Below are 19772 nucleotides of genomic sequence, written 5' to 3'. Positions count from 1 at the left end.
AATGAGGATTTCTGTTTTGCGAAAAATAATGTTAAACTTTGACAATCAGCTTTTCTTAAGAGTTTTTGAAAAAACTATTTAGCTCTTCAATCAAAAGCATTTTCTAAGATCTTATATTTTCATAGCATTGTAGAATAATAGTTGAACGATGCACAGAAAACCGATTACGATTGTATCAATAAATAAAAAAGATATGGTATAAACAAAGTGTCCACTTTATAAAATGAACAGTCCTTAATAGAAATGAAGCAAATAACAACCATTTGGAATATTTTTTTTTTATTTATTTTATTCTACAGGCACTCCGTGCTCGTGGCCGCTACTGTGCCGGACTCAGTTGATCTGTAGCATCTTGATCGATACAGATCTATTTGAACTTATCTATATTTACATCTAGTTTCACTCTCTCCTACTCTTTTACTCTCACACCGAGCAGGTAGGAGAGAGCTCTGCTATTAGTGAGGCTAGCTGCCTGCGAAGAGGGTCAGTTTGTCTCAGTCGCCATCTGATACTGACGGAGGATGGATGTGCTCCCCAAAGCACGGTCCTCCGTGAGGCGTCTTCTGGTGGCTGGACGGGTTTTTTGTGGAGGGGCTGGGAATCGAACCCATGACCTTCCGCTTATGAAGCGAAAGCATAACCTCAAGGCTACAGACCCCCCTATTTGGAATAATTGATGAAATATCCCTGGTGAACAAGTTATATAAAAATGGACTCAAACAAGATCCTTGTGGAAGTCCAAAATAACTATATCTTGATAATTTTGAGGATCCATTATGAAAAAAAATTCATTCAATTTGTGAAGCCAAAAGTGAAACACAGTCACGAGTACCACGACCTCTTCTAAATCCAAATTGAGAAGATGAAAAAATGTTATTGTTCTCTGCCCACAATTCTTGACGATTCAGTATCATTCTTTCTAAAATTTTGCGGAAACATGATAACAAACTAATCGGTCTCCTACTATCAGCTAATGATGGATCTCTACCAGGTTTAAGAATACTGATGACTTTGATGAAACGCCATTCATAGGGAATTATATTTTGAGATAAGAAATCATTATATATTGAAAGTAAATGAAGCTTTCCATCATCAGGTAAATTTTTCAAAACAATAAATTTAATATTATCAATTCCTCGAGAAGTATTTTTAGTAATTGACAATGCTAAATTAAATTCAGCTAATGTAAGTGGACTACAAAGTTCAGGAAAATGATCTTGACTTCTATTTTTATACTTAATGGATTTGGGAACAAAATCAGGACAAATTTTAGATGCAAACTCGTCTATCCATTTCTCAGAATATTCCAAAACAGTAGAAACAGTCGAATCATAGTTTCTTAAATTTCTTGCAACTGACCACAAAGTAGATAAAGATGTTTCTTAATCTAGATTTTGAACAAAATTTTTCCAATAATTTCTCTTCTTGGATTTAGTTAGTCTTATGAACAATGCTTCAGCTTTGCAATAAAAAAAATAATGATTTCTGGGGCCTGATCTGCGAAATTTTTTAAAAGCATCAGATTTTGTTTTTAGAGCTATGGAACATTCATTATCCCACCAGAAGCAAGGACGCTTTTTTTGGAATGACTCGCTATTTTTTTTATTTTGAGATTTGTGCAAACAATCAATGAGTAATTTTGAAAAATTATTGTAATTTTCAATAGGAGAAGCCTGATTAATTATATTAATTAAGGAAAAGGAAACAAAATCAGAAAATTTTGTTCAATTAACATTTTGGCAAAGGTCAGGAACATGAGAATTATGTAATAAATTACCGCGACCTGAATTTTGAATTTCAATTAAAATTGGTAAATGATCGCTACCATTAGGATCATCAATAGTTTTCCAAGAAGATTTGAATAACAAACTATTAGAACAAAGAGATAAATCAATACAAGAATGATGATTTGGCGGCACAACAATCCTAGTAAAAGATCCATCATTAAGAATATGTAAGTTTAAATCATCAATTATATCCATAATTAATGAACCTCTACCATCTGTTTTTTCGCTACCCCAAGCAAAATTATGAGCATTGAAATCACCTAATATGTAAAATCGAGGAGGAATTTCATTTAAAATACTTTTAATTTGTGACAAAGAAAAACTTGCATTCGGAGGGATATAAAAACAAATAATAGAAAACTCGTATTTTTTTTTTGTTATAGAAATAGCAACGTATTCAATTTGCGAATGCAATGCTAAGTCTAAATATTTGAATTCAATATCATCGTGAATTCCAATGAGTACTCCTCCATATGAAGAATCCCTATCTTTTCGAATTATATTAAATTTTGGAATTTTGATGGAGTTAGCCATGTTTCATTTAAACAAAACAGATCTATATGGAATGGAATGTTTTTAGTTGAAGCTGAGTTATTCAAAGGGGGGAAATTTAAATCAAACGAGGTAGATGGTTGAGGTTCAAAAATTTGTTTCCGGTTATTGAACTTTTTATTGGTGGTTCTTTTTCTTTTGCTAGGAGGTTTGTAAATATAATTATCAACATTTTCCTGACATTCATCACTAACATCATCTGATAAAATTTGATAAGTGTTAAGAGAAGCAATATTATCTGAAGATTTCATAACGTTTTTGTTTTTAATTTTTTGATTAAATTTCGACTGATTCTCAATATAAACGACACATTCATTTAAAGAATTATGTTTATGTTTACAATAAATACAAACTTCAGATTGATTTTTACATGTGGAAGTATCGTGAAGTTCTCCACATTTCAAACATTTTTGCTTGTTTAAACAAAAATTAGAAGTCTGACCGAACAGAAGGCATCGATCACAGTGCATAAGCTTTGGATAATAAAGCCGCACGTGAAAAATAACATTATCAACCATTACATAATCTGGAAGTACAGATCCAGCAAACGTAATATTGATATAATTAGAATGTACATATTTTGAATTGTTTCCATCAATGAATAATTTAGATAAACGAACACAATCCAAAATCTTAACCGGAGAAATGGACTTGTTCATAAATAAGCCTGAACCATGATTTCTTATGTCATCACAGTTAAAAGACTCGTCATAAATAATTCCGTTTATTTCGCATGCATCACAAGGTCCGTACACACGATAGGAATTGAAAAATAATCTGTATTCTAAAAGAGCATTCGCATTATCATGTGATCCAAAAACTACTTATACTTTTTATAAATCTCTGAGGAAATAAGCAACACATTTATAGGTTTCTCTTTTTTCCTGAAATAGACAACAGAGGGTCCAGAGAAACTAGAAGGGTAAACCTTCACTCGAAAAGATTTGGTCATTGAAGTGGTGGCATAATGCACAGAATTCTCTTTTGATCCCCCTCATCCCCATCAGTTTCCATAACGGAAACAAAAAGATCAATATAACAACAAGATCAAATGTGAGGTGAACAAAAGAAAGTAAAAAAAAAACGAAAAAATTATAAAATAAAATTATACTCAAGGTTTTCCAGTGAGCCAAACTCCAGGGACGGAAAAAAAAGGTGGAAACTTGAATTCAAATAACTTGAACAGCAACTCTTCAAGCAACCACACTGGGAAAATCCAGAAACCAACTCGTCAAAATCGGAAATCAAAGCTTCGGAAAATTCGAATCTGAAAAAAAAAATCTGGAAAAAATTGACAAGCGAAGAAAAAAAACCTTTTAGCCAAGTCAAGGCCTACTTTCCGATTAAAAAGATACTTTCTGCGATACCTCCAAGGAGTCCTCCTGAATCTACACATTAAACCTTCCGTAGAACCTTCCAGATATTTCTACAGAATGTCATACCAGAATTTCTCCAAAAACTTGTGATAGTTTTCTTTACAAAGAAGCAATTCTCCAGGAATTTCTAATGACACCGTATGAACGGTTCCAGAAAGTTCCACAACAAAGTTTTGTACAGATTCTTCTAAAGATACCATTATTCGGTGGTTCCATCATGGTATTTTCTTAAGATTTATAAGGCATTCTTCAGCTTTTTTCTCAAGAGATTTTCTACCGATTATTCTGAAGCTTTTTTTTTCAGAATATACTCAGGAATTTCTAATGGTATTTCAATATCTGAGTATATTTTAAAAAAAATCTTCAGAATAATCGGTAGAAAATCTCTTGAGAAAAAAGCTGAAGAATTCCTGTATAAAGTTTTTAAAGAAAACTAACTGAAATTTCTGGAGAAATCTTGGTATGACATTCTGTAGAAATATCTGAAAGATTTAACGGAAGGTTTAATCTGTAGATTGCTGAAGGACTCCTTGGAGGTATTCCAGAGGGTATCATTAAAGTAATTCTTAGAATGAATCTCTGGAATACACACTCATAATTTCTTTTCTTTTCTGAAATTTTATTTGGATTTTTTTTAAGATTCGTGATTACAACGCTTAAAACCTCCATTTAGAGATTAATTCAGAAATCATTTCAATCGCAAGGTTTGGTGGCTATCGTAGGACCCTGAGTTATCTTAGAATTTCTTCAAAATTCTCTCGAGGAATTATCGGCAGTTATTTTTGATATGATTGATTGCTATATACTCCAAAAAATCTTGCATAGTCTCTATGTATCTATAAGTTCTCTTAAGAATACCTTTAGGACGAAGTTTCTGAATTGTGAAAAAGATGAAAAAACGTGTAATAAAATAGTAGAAGAGATAAACATATAGCAGCTTCTTAATTAACAATTTATTCAAAAACATATTTTGTCAAAAAATCCGGAATCCTCAAGTAATTGTTTTGAAATATCGTCTTAAAATCTTCTTCTTCTTCTTGGCATTAACGTTCTCACCTGGACAGAGACTTGTAGGGAATATTAAGACAACGATGTACTCTTTTCAATGGTTTATTCAATAATGGTCTTAGTTTCGTCAATTGTCATAGTCATAGCCTGCTTAATTATAGAATCATTCACCATAGCCTACTACAAGCCTGCTTCTCAGCTTAGTGTTCTTATGAGCACTTCACACAGTTATTAACTGATAGCTTTCTTTGCCAAAGTTGCCATTTCCGCATTGGTATATCGTGTGGCAGGTACGATTATACTCTATGCCCAGGAAAGTCAAGGAAACTTCCATTACGAAAAGATCCTGGACCGACCGGGAATCGAACCCAGTCACCTTCAGCATGGCTTTGCTTTGAAGCCGCGGACTCTAACCACACGGCTAAGGAAGGCCCCTCGTCTTAAAATGTCTCCAATGAATTTTCTCTTCATAAGTCAATACTTTTTGCTAATTTGTTCACTAATTTTCCCAAGAATTCGTCAAAAAATTCTTATAGGATTTAAGGATGTTTTTTTTTTAAGGAATTGCTACAGGATGGAAAACACTAAAACAATTCCTTTTTTGGTTTTGAAATTGTTTATTCTGCCTACGGAATTTCTCCAAGAATTCAGAAAATGCATAAAGAAAGCTCTATTTAGGAATCCTAAACTTTACTTCAGGAACATCCCTCAGGATTCCTCTAAATATTTTTCTAGATTCTTTCAAAGACCTCATCAGAAAGTCGATTTCAGCAATGCTCATTGAGAAATTTCATTAGATATGTCAAAAAGACCTCCCAGTGATTTTTCTACATGTTCCCTATAGAAATCCTACACGAAAGCTTCCAAAATTTTCTTAAAAAAATAACTCAATATTTTTTCTGGATTTTATCAAGGATTTCTTCAGCTTTCTTTTTTGGGATTTTCAAACAAAACTGATGTAAATTTAAATTATATTGTAAATGTGTTCGGAATACAGTTTTCGAATATGTTCATCGTGTTTATTAATTTATTACTCTTTCAAACTGGTTTTGTGCTGGTGGTTAAAAGATTAAAATATCAAATATTCAATATAAACTGGAATAAGAACACCCTTCCACAATTTTGCCTTTCAGGTCGTCACATTCCACTTTGGTGGTCCAGTTTGAAGGCGGACAGCTCTGAAAACAAACGAAAGATTATTGAATCTAGTTCAAAAGTATCGATTTACAGTCAACTCCAAGATCAACTCTTATAAAAGTGAATTTAGATTCATAAAAACAGATGAAGACAAAATACAATATGTTTTCTGGATTGCTTTGATGGTTTCCTTGCAAAAGCTTATCAACTTCATAAAGCTAGGTATGCTGTTCAGCTCAAGAAAAGTAAAAAATTCTGCGGAAAGAAATGGTCAAGAAATTTTCTACAGTGAGCCCCATTCAAATTGACATTTCTTTTCAACTGCGTACTGCGATCAAAGAAAAATGCTTTTCTTAAGCATTTCCATGCATCTAGATAGGCGATTACTTTTCTGTTGAAGTGCATTCTTCCCATAACACCATTTTCACATGATACAGTAATGACCCGATTTTGTCAGCCCCAGATTTTGTCTATCACCACCACCCAGATTTTATCTACCCCCGATATTAGCACCTTTTTTAACCAAATTTTGTCTACCCCCGATTTTAGCATCCTTTTAGCCCGATTTTGTCAACCTCAAAATTGATATTTATTTTAATCAGAGTAAGCTCGTCTATACTGGCAATATTGTGTGCATAAAGTCAATTATGACCTTGGTCACGTCTATACAATCATATAAAGACCAAAATTTTGAAATCTGAAATTTTCAATAATTATTCATGAAACTGATCAATGTTACCTTGCATCACGGTATATAGAAAATTGAAGTAAAAAACACAATGTTTATATTAAAACTAAGTCCTTAAGTTAAAATAAAACTTGAAATCAGTCGAAATTTTTTGTTTTCCCCGATTTTAACTCTTTTCTGATTTTGTCAACCCTAAACTCAGCATGGGGCTGACAAAATCGGGACATTACTGTATTGTCATTTAAAAAGACACGGACACCGTCTTCAGCCATTTAGCTGCACAGACTGTTACTTAACACTAGACTACGGGACAAGCATGCTCCAATGATACAGCCTAGAAACATTCCTGACGAAAAGTTTCAATGGCTGAAGCGGGAATCGAACCCACACCCCATGACACGATGCGCTCATTGCCTGACGACACTAACCGCTCGGCCATTTCTCGACTCCAAATGATAATAAATCTTTGAATCCAAATGTTTTTCGATCGCTGGTTAGATACATACCATGAAAAGCATTTTCTTAACACAATCGTTCATCTCCTGCGGGATAAAGCTACATCCAACGCTATTCTGCAGCGCCGGATTCTCTGTAACATTTCGATAACACCAGGACACTGTCTCATTCACCAAAGGCTCGAAATTCGGATATTGACCAACTGTCTGCGAGATGTGCTGAAGGGTGATATCCAAATCTAGGGTGCCATTTTGGAACGCTCCGATCGTTTTGTACATGCAATCAACGACACACTGACAAAAAAAAAACATCACGATTAAGTAGGCCATTTCTCATAAAACAATATTACGAGACGCCTACTGATCCTTCCGCTCGTTTGACTCCAGGCTTTGCTGGCGCATGGTGAGGAAACTTATCGTCGCAATCGTCCACGATTGACTGATTGATGATTCCGGGCAGACGACAGCAGTTTCGAGCCAGAACCGTGTTATTGCGGCATAAACTCTCGTTCATCATTAGGACATCTGTTACGCTCTGGTTTAAAATTAGTCAAGGCATGTTGTTTGAATGATGAATTGATATAAACTTCTTACCAAAGCAAAGAGAACAATGCTCGAAAAACACAATGCTAACAATTTGTTTGCCATTGAGTGCTGCTAAACCTGTTTTGATTCTGAATGAACTCTGATTGGTTAATCCGAATCGCAATAAAATTTATAATTTTTCATTTAGAGCTGTTAATATTGATACTTATCAGCTATTTCATGGCGAAATTGGTTTAGCAACGAGTGCGCACGTCTACAAAAAAGAATGATTTAGCAAATTGCTTACTTAAAAGCACTGACAAAATGTCGCAGACCAGCGATAACTACGATGGATATTTTCATAATAGGACTCATGTTGGCTTCCTCGGTAAGATGTATTTCCATTAGTGATGATTGACAAAATTTACTTTGTATATTTTTTTAAGGTTTTGGGCCAACCTCCGGCTGAAAACAAAACATGCTACCAAGGAAACCAAAAGACAGCGGCAGAATGCTGCCCTCTTCCTCGAATGATGGAAAAGTCCATTGCAGACATGTGCAACAGCAAGTATAAGGCCCTCAGTCCGAGAGTTCCACCAGGAGTACGGAAGACCGAAGGATCGGTAATAATAGCCAAATCATCAAATGTTCCTGTAATGATTCCTAATGTCTGATTTCAGTGCGTCACTCAATGCATCTTCACCACCATCGGCGGTTACAACGAAAAGAACAATACGCTTAACATCGAAGCAATCCGGAAAGCGATCCTTACAACGACTGCCAATGCGAAGGCTTTCTTGCCGTTGCTCAACAGCAGCATCGACCACTGTTATCCAATCATTTCGAAGGATCCCCAGTTTCTGGCAACCCCGGTATCGCCTATCCCAGAACGCGAAGGGTGCAGCTTCCTGCCGCCTGCTTTGATGAATTGCATCAAGATTGATCTGTTTCAGGTGAGCATACGGAAGTGATGCCGGTGTTTTGTGAGTACCTCAATTGTGTTGGTCTGTTTTAGAATTGTCCCCAGAAAAAGTGGAACAATGCAACCGAATGTCAGCGTTTGAATGAGAAAATTACAACAGGATGTTCGTTTTCATCGATAGTCAGTGGTTAATATTAATGAGTGATAGATGGTACGCTGATAAACAATAAATGTGAAGTAGCATAAATAAAGTGCTGCGTGGTTAGAAATTTACTGTATGTTGTATTTGTGATGTTTAGTCATTTATCAAGAGACACACCTTTATGAAACTTTAAGCATACAAAAATATTCGAAAAGTTACTAGATATATAACTATGGCTGACCAAATTAAGATTTCTACTCTGTTACTGCATAAGGGCCTAACTGACATGAGCGATTTCTCTTCATCGATCCTCTCTTTCGCTAAATACTTCGCTAAATTAGAGACATCTGTAACAATTCTTGTTAATGAAGCAAGATATAGTGATTCTTTATCCTACAGCACGAAAATATAGCGTTACCGTAGTTACGATATACTTCGTAGATTGGATACTAGCAATGTTAGTATTCCTTTATTTATAATCTCATCTAGACTGCTTTCAAGAACAAGGCTGGGAAGTGAACCTTGATCCAATCATAAATAAGAATACCAAAAAAATGAACATTGCTATTCCCGGCCACGCTCATCTTTATCGTAACTTTGGATAACCGGCCCCTTTTCTCCGAACAAATCAACTCCGACGCAACCACTGCCGCTATCACATTAGCTGTACGCCCTATTCCACTGCTTTTGGGTGACCACCACCGATGTTGACACCTCAACGTTTGAGTGCCCGGGGCACTTGAACCTAGGAAGCAAGAATTATTCCGGGTTCCCTTCATATAGTCTCGATGAAGTTTCCCTAGCAAATGCAATCCCGCCTGTGTCGTCAGGATCTCCGGAGTATCCCTCTGGTGGGGACTCGATGAATCGTTCCGCTGCTATAACTCCTCCGAATTTACCCAGCCATCACTCTGAGAACAGCAAAGATACATCGTCTTCATCAACCCACTCAAAAAACTCACCATCCGAGAACTGTGATTTCCGATCCCGGTTCCCTACACCAACTCTACCCGATCCCACCAAGTTCTGCCTCTAGTGGAGCATTAACGGTTTCTATCACAATCTGAGCAATCTAGAGGTTTTGACACACGTCAGTTTCCCTTGAGTTATTGCTCTGCAGGAGCGAAATCGTACGTCAACTACCGCTATGAACCGCTCCCTCAGCGGAAAATACAGATGGACAATGAAGAAAAGCAGGAACGTGCGGCACACCGTGGCCCTCGGCGTCCCTTTCGAAATTATAGAAATCGACAGTGACTTACCCATTTTAGCTGTTCGATTAGTTGGTAGCTTTAGGCTAACGATCATTAACTGATACCTTCCTTGCGGCTCCCTCTCTGGAATCAAAGAGAAAATCTTAAACATAATCAGGACTACTCCAGAGCCCCGACTGCTCCTTGGAGATTTCAATGCGCACCATCAAATCTGGGGTGGCGATAGGACAGATCCACGCGGAACAGCTATCCTTGACGCCCTAGAAGGTTCGGACATGGTATCCTTAAATGACGGTTCACCCACCTTCTAAAACGGCCGTATCGCTTCGTCCATAGATTTATCAATGGCAAGTCGCTCCATAGCTTACAAGTTCCTATGGCAAGCTTGCGCCGACTTGCATGGTAGTGATCATTATTCGATTCAGATTTCTGCAGCGGTCACGGCCCCGCCAATCACCAGACGCCTCAGGTGGTGTTACGATCGTGCGGACTGGCAAATCTACCAGTCAAACATCAATCATATTCTCGAATTAGAAGATGAGCTGCTTCTTTAACCAGCTTTTCCAATGTTATTACAAAGGCAGCTGCCTCAGCCATCCCCAAAAGCAGCAGCAGACCAGGAAGGAAAGCTCTTTGCTGGTGGTCTGACGACACTTGCTCCATTGTCAAAGCACGCCGGAAAGCCCTGAGAGCACTTAAAAGGCTTTCCAACGACCATCCGGAGAAAGAAGATAAACTCAGGATTTACCGAACCGTCAACATAAAATGTCGTTCCACCATAAGGACAGCCAAGCGGTTATCATGGGAAGAATTTCTTGATTCCATGAATTCTTCCCAAACTTCGGCAGATTTATGGGGGAAAATTAACGCTCAAAGTGGTAAAAGGAAAATCACGCCAATTTCCCTGGACATCCAAGGGTCAACGATCACCGAGCTTTCTGCGGTTGCCGAAGCCCTGGGAAATTACTTCGGTAGGCTAGTCAGCATCGATGTATACGATCCAGTTTTCCGCCAAAGAATTGCTAACAACCAATCTAGTTTATCTAATTTCGTGATTCGGGAGGACCATGGCACCTCTCAGTTAAATTGCTCCTTCTCCATGCGAGAGCTCAACTTTGCCCTCGGGTCTAGTACTGGTAAACCCGCCGGCCCCGACGGTATTGGCTATCCCCTCATAAAAAACCTCTCTCTCGGAGGTAAAGCGAAACTGTTTGAGCTAATCAATAGTATGTGGCACCAGCGCTCATTCCCGGACAAATGGAGAGAAAGTCTCGTCATCCCTATTTCCAAAACCAACGTGGCCTTTCCGGACACATCTAAATATCGTCCCATATCTCTAATGTGTTGCCTCTTGAAGATGGTCGAAAGAATTGTTAACCGAGCAGTTCAAAGCGGATGGTCGCCTCGGACATCGACATGCCTTCAGGCCGGGATACGGAACTGACTCTTACTTCGCCTCCCTTGGAGACCTCCTTCATGATGCGTGGACAAAAGGACAGCATGCAGACCTCGTTTCACTGGCAGTAACGGCAGTACACAAATGGGCTTCTTCTGTTTATTTTTCCCTCTCCGCAGCTAAAAGCGTCCGCGGCCATGTTTGTAACTCGCGACACAAACTAGTGAGTCCAGGAATCAAAATTGACGGGCAACCCATTCCAAACAGTAAAACTGTCAGGACTTTAAGAATTTTGATTGACCGTAATCTGCAGTTTAAGGAGCATTTCAATGCTGTCAAAACGAACTGTCGTTCCCGTCTGAACATCATTAAAACGATATCTAAGCCACATAGATCCAACAATCGATCCACGCGCTTCAGGGTAGCACAAGCTCTCGTAGATAGCAGGCTACTTTACGGTCTCGAGATCAGCTGTTTGAGTCAACGAAATCTGCATGAAATCCTCTCACCGATTTTCAACGGGTACGTCCGCACTATCTCCGGTTTACTTCCATCAACCCCTGCCGACGCAGCCTGTGCAGAAGCTAGTATCCTCCCATTCCGCCATCGAGTGCACGCAGACATCTGCCGCAAGGCGGCTACTTACGCTTCAGAAACAGCTGGAAACGATAGAGTCGCTCTCTTTGATCAAGCTGATCGTATCCTTCGTGAGATTGCCAATTCCAGTCTTCCCCCTGTGGCTAGAGTACACTGGCATGGAGCGAGCAGTTGGCAGGCTCCCCCTCTAATCATAGACGAGCAGTTAAAAAAGACCTTCCGTAGTGGCGATGACTCTACGGTGCTTAGAGCGTCTGTACTGGAACTTCTGCTCACTAAATACCCGGAACACTTACACCGTTACACAGACGGCTCTCTTTCGCAGCGTGGAGTAGGTATCGGCATCTCTGGCGCTGATTTGACACTCTGTCAAAGTCTTCCAACTGAGTGTTCGGTTTTCTCTGCCGAAGTAGCGGCCATCTTTTATGCAGCCATCTCACCAGCGAGTGCTCCAATCCTCATCATCACCGATTCTGCCTGCGTCCTATCAGCCTTGCAGTCAGAACGGCCGTCCCACCCGTGGATACAGGGTATACGAGCCCATACTCCAGAGACAGTCACCTTTACCTGGGTACTTACTTTTGTCTTTGAACAACCCTCTGAAACTATATGTAAAATGACTGGAATGTAATAATTCCCTTACAGGCAAATCAAGTTCGTCATTCAAATTTCAGCCAATTCGGACTACTAGAAGCTGAGATGCAACACCCCAAACTTGGGCATTTTGTATGGAAAAACAGCATTTGGTTACTAACTTATGTCACTAACTTTGTTTCATTTCCTCAAAGCCTACTTTTGTCAAATGTTACAAATATGCAGTTATGGGCAGTATGCATCTTAGGGATAAAAATAAAAACTCCATTGCAAAGGTTGCGTGATATCCAATACAGCTCTAATAAATATAGGCCTTAATTGTTTTACTGGGTCCAGATAGGCGTAGCGGTAAGCGTGAAGCAATACCAAGTTGAAGGGGCGTGGGTTCAAATCCCACCGGTTGACGATCTTTTCTGGTTGCACATTTTTCGACTTCCCAGGGCATTCTTACAAGCCACACGATAAACAAGTGCAAAAATGGATAAATGCGTGGCAAAAAAAGCTCTCAGTTATTAACTGTGGAAGTGCTCATAAGAACACTAAGACTGAAACTCTGTCCTAGCTGGAACGTAAGCCCAGAAAGAAGAAAAAGTTTTACCGACATGCGAAAAAGTTAATATATTTCTCTAAATCAAGCCTTTCACGACTTCAATCCTTTCTTTCCGATCATAATCGAGTAGTAGGAGCAGCCAACGTTTAATTTTTGCTTCAGTAGATCGCATCCGTCAGCTGCCGTCCAATTCGCTTTTGGGCAGTTCTGCAAATATTTTCTTATTAATTGTCACCATTCTATCATTATGGCACACTTTACCTCAAAAAGCTCACTTTTCACGCAATTCATGTACGCCTGTGGGATAAAGCTGCAGCCGGGTCTTCCCGGTTTAACGGGGATGGGTTTGAAGCTGTTTGCCGGATTGTCCATGACAAGCCTGTAGCAATCGGTCACGATACCGCCGAGCAACGGAGCAAAATTCCTATCGACACCGATCGTTTTCTTAAGCTGCTGGGCGATCTTGTCCTGCTGCAGCTTCCCGTCTTTGAACATACCGGTCACGTTGAAAAGGCACTCGATGACGCACTGTAAATAATGGAGATGTTTTATTTCAGTTCTAATTAGCTAAATAGCAATGAATCGTCTACAGATCCTTCATAAGCCTGAACCTCCGGAGGAAGACGTGGACTCAACGGTTTAAACTCTTCATCACATTTGGTGTTGATCTCTCGAGCAACAAATCGGGGTAGCTCACAGCAACCGTTGGCATCCACTCTGTTGCCTTGGAAACATGCTTTATCGTCTGGCGGAGGCTGGGAGTTGATCTGGAAAAAAATGAACTAATGAATGAGTTTTAGGAGAATAGAAAATTTTCAATTGAAATATTACAGCTGATATTATGAAAACACAAATAAGGGGATAAGTAGATCTGACCATCGCGAATTCGGTCACAATAAATGAACAGTAAAAAGAAGACACTCGCTGCTTTTATTACAAACTCAATATACCGTGAATGTGGAAAGTTTAGAATGATTTGCAAATTCATTCAATTTCGATGATAATCGTCGCCTACCAAAGTCAAAACTTTTAGAGTAGAATTTGGGATACAATAATTGAACATTCAAGCATTCTAGTCGCAATGATAGAGAGCAGACTTTCTCTCTGTTTCGTTTTCCTATCAATGGTAAATACGCACAATGCTATACCTTCGTATAAGATTTATTCCAAATTTAACCACACAGGTTGTAGCCCAACTTCCCCAAGAGGACATTTCTTGTTACATGGGAAATGTGAAGATCGCTCGGGAGTGTTGCCTCATGCCACGCTTCATAGATAAGACCATTGACGATGCGTGTACTGCGGAACATAAGAACCCTGGGCCACGTGTGCCACCGTGGACTACCAAAACTGAAGGATCCGTAGGTATCATGAAACAATCCTGTCAGAATTGGTCTAAATGTTCGTTATCGCTTAACAGTGCGTCGTGGAATGTGTTCTAACGCGAATCAAATCTTTTGCTGACGACACCATTGATAAGGAAGCCACAAAAATGTCTTTTATCAAATCGATTGGCATCAAAACGTTTTTTGGAGCAGTGACCAATCGCTCAGTTGATCTTTGCCATAAGAGGATTCTGAACAATACTGCTCTTCAACTTGCTAAGCCAGTTTCTCACGAATCCAATCGAACGGGCTGTAGTTTTGTACCTACTGTCTTTTTGGACTGTTTCAAGGAAAATGTTTTCATGGTAAGTAGTGCATTTCAAGAGGCAAAATATTGAAATTTATGCTACATCACATATATTCTAGAACTGCCCAAAACAAAAATGGATTAACGTTCCCGAGTGTAATGCCCTTAGATCGAAAATCTCTTCCGGATGTACCTTCAATGCTATCAAGGGCTATTCAAACAGTACACATTTTTGATTGGAATTGCATACCTATGCAGAAAAATGCTGAGGAATAAACTCTCAAATTAATCCGCTCCATATATGTGTTGTGTACGAAATTTAATATGAATGACATACAATTATTATCTGAATTGTTAGAAACTATGGCGGTCATAAGCGATCGGAGTTACTCCCAAATTGGGAGTCCCAATTCACCTTATCATCGCCACCTAACAGGAAAAAAAACGAACAACATCTTCCACATGTTCTGGACCATATGAACAACTTCCCAGTAAACCAGAGATCATACAAAGATATTAATTTCAAATTACCGTCGTGCTCCTTTGGTCCATAAGGGTGACTTTAGGCAAAGATTTTTACAGCAAGCTAAAACCCGAATAATAAAAACAATGTAGCATGTTGCAAGAATACGTTATAAATAGCCACTGAATGGTCATGGGTTGGTTTTTTGACACCCACATTAGCCATGAGATGCATCAAAAGGGCGGTCAAAGTCACCCCCTAGGCCCAATGTCACCCCGCACGGCGGTATTTAAGTGTGCAGATAACGTTAGAATTGGATACAATGCAAAATTGATTGAGATTGTTAATGGAGTCAAAAATAAAATCTGATCTGAATTTGCATCTTATCAAACTTCAATTTCATTTGGCAAAATATGTAACTTCAAGTTGCCATCTCCTTAATATTTTGATTTTACTTTGTTTGATTATATTATAATCCTTAATATGAAAACTTTAGTAAAAACTAAATCACACAGGGTAAGATCACTTATCGCCGGATGCATCTCAAAACCAGCCATAAATCGAAAAAAAAAATCATGCAAAAATTAACGAACATCAAAGTTTACAGCAACAAATTGGTATCCCTTTGTACAAGCATTTCTGTTCAATGTCTTCAATAATTACTTAACTTTGAGATGAATACACTTACAGTGCTGTAACAGTTACATACGTTCAATCTATGAGAATATAAAACACACAGGAAAAGACCGTAACCGTTTCACTAACTAATTATAAGAACTCTAATTGTATTAATTTTAAAACTAATGGTAAGAAATTTTCGACTTGTATCACAATTTTCTATTCATGTTTGTTTGTAAAAAATAAGTCATATAAACTGCAATACACAGTCATACATAAAGTTGTATTAAACGCCGAAACAACTTGTCTCAAGTTGTATTGTCCATGATGAATTGTCTAAAATGTATGCATAAGACCTCCACATATGTACAAATAGAGGGAATTCATGGATTTTAAGAAAAATAAGTTTATTAATTGTTAAAGTATCATTATCAAATACGGAACAAATGGACGTTTGGCATAGCAAGTGAGCCAGTTTGATAGAAGTTTTGAAGCAGAAAAATTTACTCGAGATGAATTCCTAAAATTGCAACCATCACTGAAGTTTTGTGATGTTTTAAGTTTTAGAAAATACGTGACAGTGGGAAAGGAAGTCTAGAAATATTAAAAGTTGACGTCATTTGTGACCCTTCTCATGTAATATTTAGTATGCAACTAAATTGTTCGCAATAGATGACTGCAACAATGAGTATCACTCGATTGAGTCATGTCCAAATATATATATATATACACAGTTAAAAATAATGAAGATTACACATCATGTAGACTTCATTTATGCGATGTAAACATGACGTCATGTAAATTTCCGTTTGAAATCATGTTAAAATGTGTTATATGTCATGTAATCACCCAGGATCCGGCTAGATTACATGACATATAATTGAAGTTTACATGACATATCATGTAAATATCCATGATATTCCACGCTCCAATTATGTGCATTATATGTCTCAGAAATTTACACGTTTTGTTCGAACTGTGTATATATAAAACAAGCTTAGATATATAGTAAGCAAGCAGCATTGACACATTTGTGATTATCGTTTTGCGTTATATACGAAAAACCTGGAGCCATCTTTAGCCGAGTGCACAATGGTCGGGTTCCATATAAAGGGGCGGCCAAAACTACCAAAAACTTTTTTGAGATTTTTATGATTTATTTTATTTTAAAATTTACGTCATGTGTTATATTATTATGATCCTCAATTGAAATTGAACCAAAATTTAAATTTATATGACTTATATGACGGCAAACTGGCTGAAGTCAAAAAAATGAAAACTGTGACAATAAAATAAAGCACAAAATTTATAATTTCGGAATGCAATATTTCCCCAAAGTTACCCACTATCTAAAAGCTTATGGTTCAACACTTGTATCGACCATGAGGATGGAAAAAAAATATTTGGTTGAAGTTTTAATACTATTCAATATTACACTTTAGTAATTTTGATGATTTTGAATATGAAAAACAACTCTTGTCGCGTCATGTCACCGCCGTTTCGAATATTGCACATCAAAAAACATCCTTAGATCTTACAAAAAACCTTTAAATTTTTAGCAGAAATTTGCTGATTTGCAAGTTAGAGCCATTTGAATAATTCAATATTTTACATATATTTTGACGATATTTTTCATACAAAGTTTATTTAAAATATATTTAACCACTATTCATACACATTAGGGTGCGGCTTATTTTTCAAAAGTTCTCAAAACCAAAAATTCGTGTGCTCTACTGAGTTCAAATCACATTAAAAGAGAAACCTCAAAATCTGAGCCAAAAATATTAACATTTAGAGGTGGCGCAAGCGTCTTGAAGGTGAATTTTCAGGTTATAAATAATGACCTTCAGTGAAGTACACATAAATTTGTTATTTTTCAACCGATTTTAAAACTTTTAGCATCAATACCTTCAAAATTAAATTTGTAAAAACTTTGTTAAACACCAAATTTGTCTAAAATCAAAACAAGTTTTAGTTAAAAGTAATTTATTCCAAATTTTTCCTCATTTTACTAAAATTTTCAACTTTGTTTGACCATAACTTCATAATTACTCAACCGATTTCAAATCTTTTTACATGCTTTTAAAGCTAATTTGATTGTTTTCAAACCTTTCATATATCACATCTCACTAAAAAAATGTCTTGACCAAGTTATTCAGCAAAAACAGCACAAAAACATTATTTTTTTACGAAAAATGCCAGTTTTGTCAAATCTTTGGCAGTAAAATATTGTCTCTTAAGCTGAAACTGATTTTTCTCATTTTTTAAACCTTTGGGAAGGACTTTGCAACAATTTTTAAATAATTTTGAAACAAAATTATGTTTGCATATGTTTAAAATATATGCACTATTCAACTCGTAATTTAGACAAGATGCTTTGGATGTTTAAGTTTTATAGAAAAAATGCTATTTTCGGCAAAAATAACTTAAATAATCCAAAGACATTTGATTTTTTCATTGAAAAATCATGTTTTTGGGTAATTTTTGTTGAATACCTAAGTCAAAAATATTTTTTAGAAAAAAACGTTGTACGTACAGTTTGAAAACAAATAAATTTGCTTCAAAAGTATGTTAAAAGATTTGGAATCGATTGAGTTTTAATGAAGTTATGGTCAAACAAAAATGATTTTTTTTTAGCAAAATGAGGAAAAATTTGGATAAAAGTATTTTTAACCAAGACATGTTTTGATTTTAGACAAATTTGATGTTCTACAAAATTTTGATAAATTTAATTTGAAAGAAAATGATGCTAAAAGTTTTGAAATCGGTTAAAAAATAAGAAAGTTATGTTTACTTAGCTGCAGGTCATTTTTTATAACTTGAAAATTCACCTTCAACACGCTTGCGCCACCTCTAAATGTTAATATTTTTGGCTCAGATTTTGAGGTTTCTCTTTTGATGTGATTTGAATTCAGTAGAGTACACGAATTTTTGGTTTTGAGAACTTTTGAAATATAAGCCGCACCCTAATACACATTTTGATCAAACTCGATCAAATATAAACAAAACTTGTACTTTCAGCCCAGTTTGATAACAATTTTAATTTAAAAAAAATCTTTTTTTTTTTCAGTAACGTAATTTGTGAATAACCCCTTGTGAAACAACAAAAACGCCAAATAACATATTCAGAGTACATATTTCATCGATTAAGGCGATAAAAATAGTTTTGGCCAAACTTCACTTTTTTCCGACCATTGTGGAGTGGTTAGGGTCCGCGGTTAGATTCCCGGTCGGTCCAGGATCTTTTTGTAATGGAAATTTCCTTGACTTCCCTGAGCATAAAGTATCATCATATCTGCCACACGATATACGAATGCAAAAATGGCAACTTGTCAAAGAAAGCTCTAAGTTAATAATTTTGGAAGTGCTCGTAAGAACACTAAGCTGAGAAGCAGGCTCTGTCCCAGTGAGGACATAATGCCAAGAAGAAAAAGAAGAATAAAAAAGCTGCACTAGGTAAAACAACATGCTGGGAGTGATTCTGTCGCTTACACACTTAATTTAGAATGCCGAGTCTCGGCTAATTTTACCCGAGATCCGCACAGCCGAGAAGTCGGCAAACAAATTTTCTAGGATCTCAGTAAATAAAAGCCGAGTATCAGTTAATCGTGCTTCGTTGCTAAGCAACCGGGAAAACTGTTAGCTGAGTCTCGATTAAATTCGGGAAACCGAGATTCGCACAGCCGTGATCGTGAAAAAAAATCTAAGTGTGTAGAAGACGATGATTTCAATATTGATGGCCGGAGGTATTTCTAATTTCACCTCGTTGCCCTTCTTCATGTCAAAATGGAGCTGAAACCGGAACTAACAGTGGACAGCTGAACGAGAAGGGTGCCAAATCTTTTTCCTTATGCAAATCACCAAATCGAACTGCTTGTCGTCCAGAGGGCTGGATCTAGACGGCAGATGGAAGGCAGTGAAGATGAACAAACTGTGCTTTCGTTGTCTCACGTCACATGCTCGGTGGCCCTGAAGTAATACCATGAGGTAGTTCCAGGAGGACATCGGACTTGTAGCCCAAGCCAAAGAAAAGTGGCATGGTACAGAGTTGCTTTCCCCTTTTTTCTCAGTTACCGTACTCGAGACGTGCATCCGCAGTAGACCGTTGAGCGCTCA

The 19772-nt window shown here is 37.3% G+C and overlaps 3 protein-coding genes and 1 long non-coding RNA gene across 4 annotated transcripts; 2 read left to right on the top strand and 2 right to left on the bottom strand.

Annotated features, from left to right (window-relative positions):
* Positions 1-5775: 5775 nt before the first annotated feature.
* Positions 5776-7748, bottom strand: LOC5574887 (general odorant-binding protein 67). The gene is made up of 4 exons (XM_001661650.2): positions 7598-7748; positions 7365-7538; positions 7055-7297; positions 5776-5901 (listed from the first exon to the last, which is right to left on the bottom strand). The coding sequence occupies exons 1-4, from the start codon at positions 7649-7651 to the stop codon at positions 5809-5811; spliced, it is 564 nt and encodes a 187-aa protein (XP_001661700.2). The 5' UTR covers positions 7652-7748; the 3' UTR covers positions 5776-5808.
* Positions 7749-7827: 79 nt separating this feature from the next.
* Positions 7828-8719, top strand: LOC5574888 (general odorant-binding protein 67). The gene is made up of 4 exons (XM_021839797.1): positions 7828-7916; positions 7975-8151; positions 8209-8481; positions 8544-8719. The coding sequence occupies exons 1-4, from the start codon at positions 7878-7880 to the stop codon at positions 8640-8642; spliced, it is 588 nt and encodes a 195-aa protein (XP_021695489.1). The 5' UTR covers positions 7828-7877; the 3' UTR covers positions 8643-8719.
* A 4285-nt stretch (positions 8720-13004) lies between these two features.
* Positions 13005-14156, bottom strand: LOC110676287 (general odorant-binding protein 67-like). The gene is made up of 4 exons (XM_021843595.1): positions 14121-14156; positions 13534-13710; positions 13205-13471; positions 13005-13150 (listed from the first exon to the last, which is right to left on the bottom strand). Exons 1-4 carry the CDS (start codon positions 14154-14156, stop codon positions 13034-13036), a joined length of 597 nt encoding a protein of 198 aa, XP_021699287.1. The 3' UTR covers positions 13005-13033.
* Positions 14157-14369: 213 nt separating this feature from the next.
* Positions 14370-14875, top strand: LOC110675445. The gene is made up of 2 exons (XR_002499500.1): positions 14370-14633; positions 14695-14875. It is a non-coding gene; the product is annotated as an uncharacterized LOC110675445 (long non-coding RNA).
* Positions 14876-19772: the final 4897 nt, after the last annotated feature.

This window comes from Aedes aegypti, chromosome 2, assembly GCF_002204515.2.
Source record: "Aedes aegypti strain LVP_AGWG chromosome 2, AaegL5.0 Primary Assembly, whole genome shotgun sequence".
Classification (NCBI taxonomy): domain Eukaryota; kingdom Metazoa; phylum Arthropoda; class Insecta; order Diptera; family Culicidae; genus Aedes; species Aedes aegypti.
This window is presented reverse-complemented; position numbering and strand designations above follow the sequence as displayed.

Excerpts from the sequence above, each read along its gene's own strand:
- LOC110676287 (XM_021843595.1), bottom strand. The coding sequence starts at position 14,156 with ATGTCCTCTTGGGGAAGTTGGGCTACAACCTGTGTG. Across the intron at positions 13,711-14,120 it reads GTTGGGCTACAACCTGTGTG|ATCAACTCCCAGCCTCCGCC; the intron begins GTTAAATTTGGA and ends ATTTTTTTCCAG. Across the intron at positions 13,472-13,533 it reads TTCAGGCTTATGAAGGATCT|TGCGTCATCGAGTGCCTTTT; the intron begins GTAGACGATTCA and ends CATTATTTACAG.
- LOC5574888 (XM_021839797.1), top strand. The coding sequence starts at position 7,878 with ATGGATATTTTCATAATAGGACTCATGTTGGCTTCCTCG. Across the intron at positions 8,152-8,208 it reads TACGGAAGACCGAAGGATCG|TGCGTCACTCAATGCATCTT; the intron begins GTAATAATAGCC and ends GTCTGATTTCAG. Across the intron at positions 8,482-8,543 it reads TCAAGATTGATCTGTTTCAG|AATTGTCCCCAGAAAAAGTG; the intron begins GTGAGCATACGG and ends GGTCTGTTTTAG.
- LOC5574887 (XM_001661650.2), bottom strand. The coding sequence starts at position 7,651 with ATGGCAAACAAATTGTTAGCATTGTGTTTTTCGAGCATTGTTCTCTTT. Across the intron at positions 7,539-7,597 it reads GCATTGTTCTCTTTGCTTTG|AGCGTAACAGATGTCCTAAT; the intron begins GTAAGAAGTTTA and ends ATTTTAAACCAG. Across the intron at positions 7,298-7,364 it reads TCAAACGAGCGGAAGGATCA|TGTGTCGTTGATTGCATGTA; the intron begins GTAGGCGTCTCG and ends TTTTTTTGTCAG.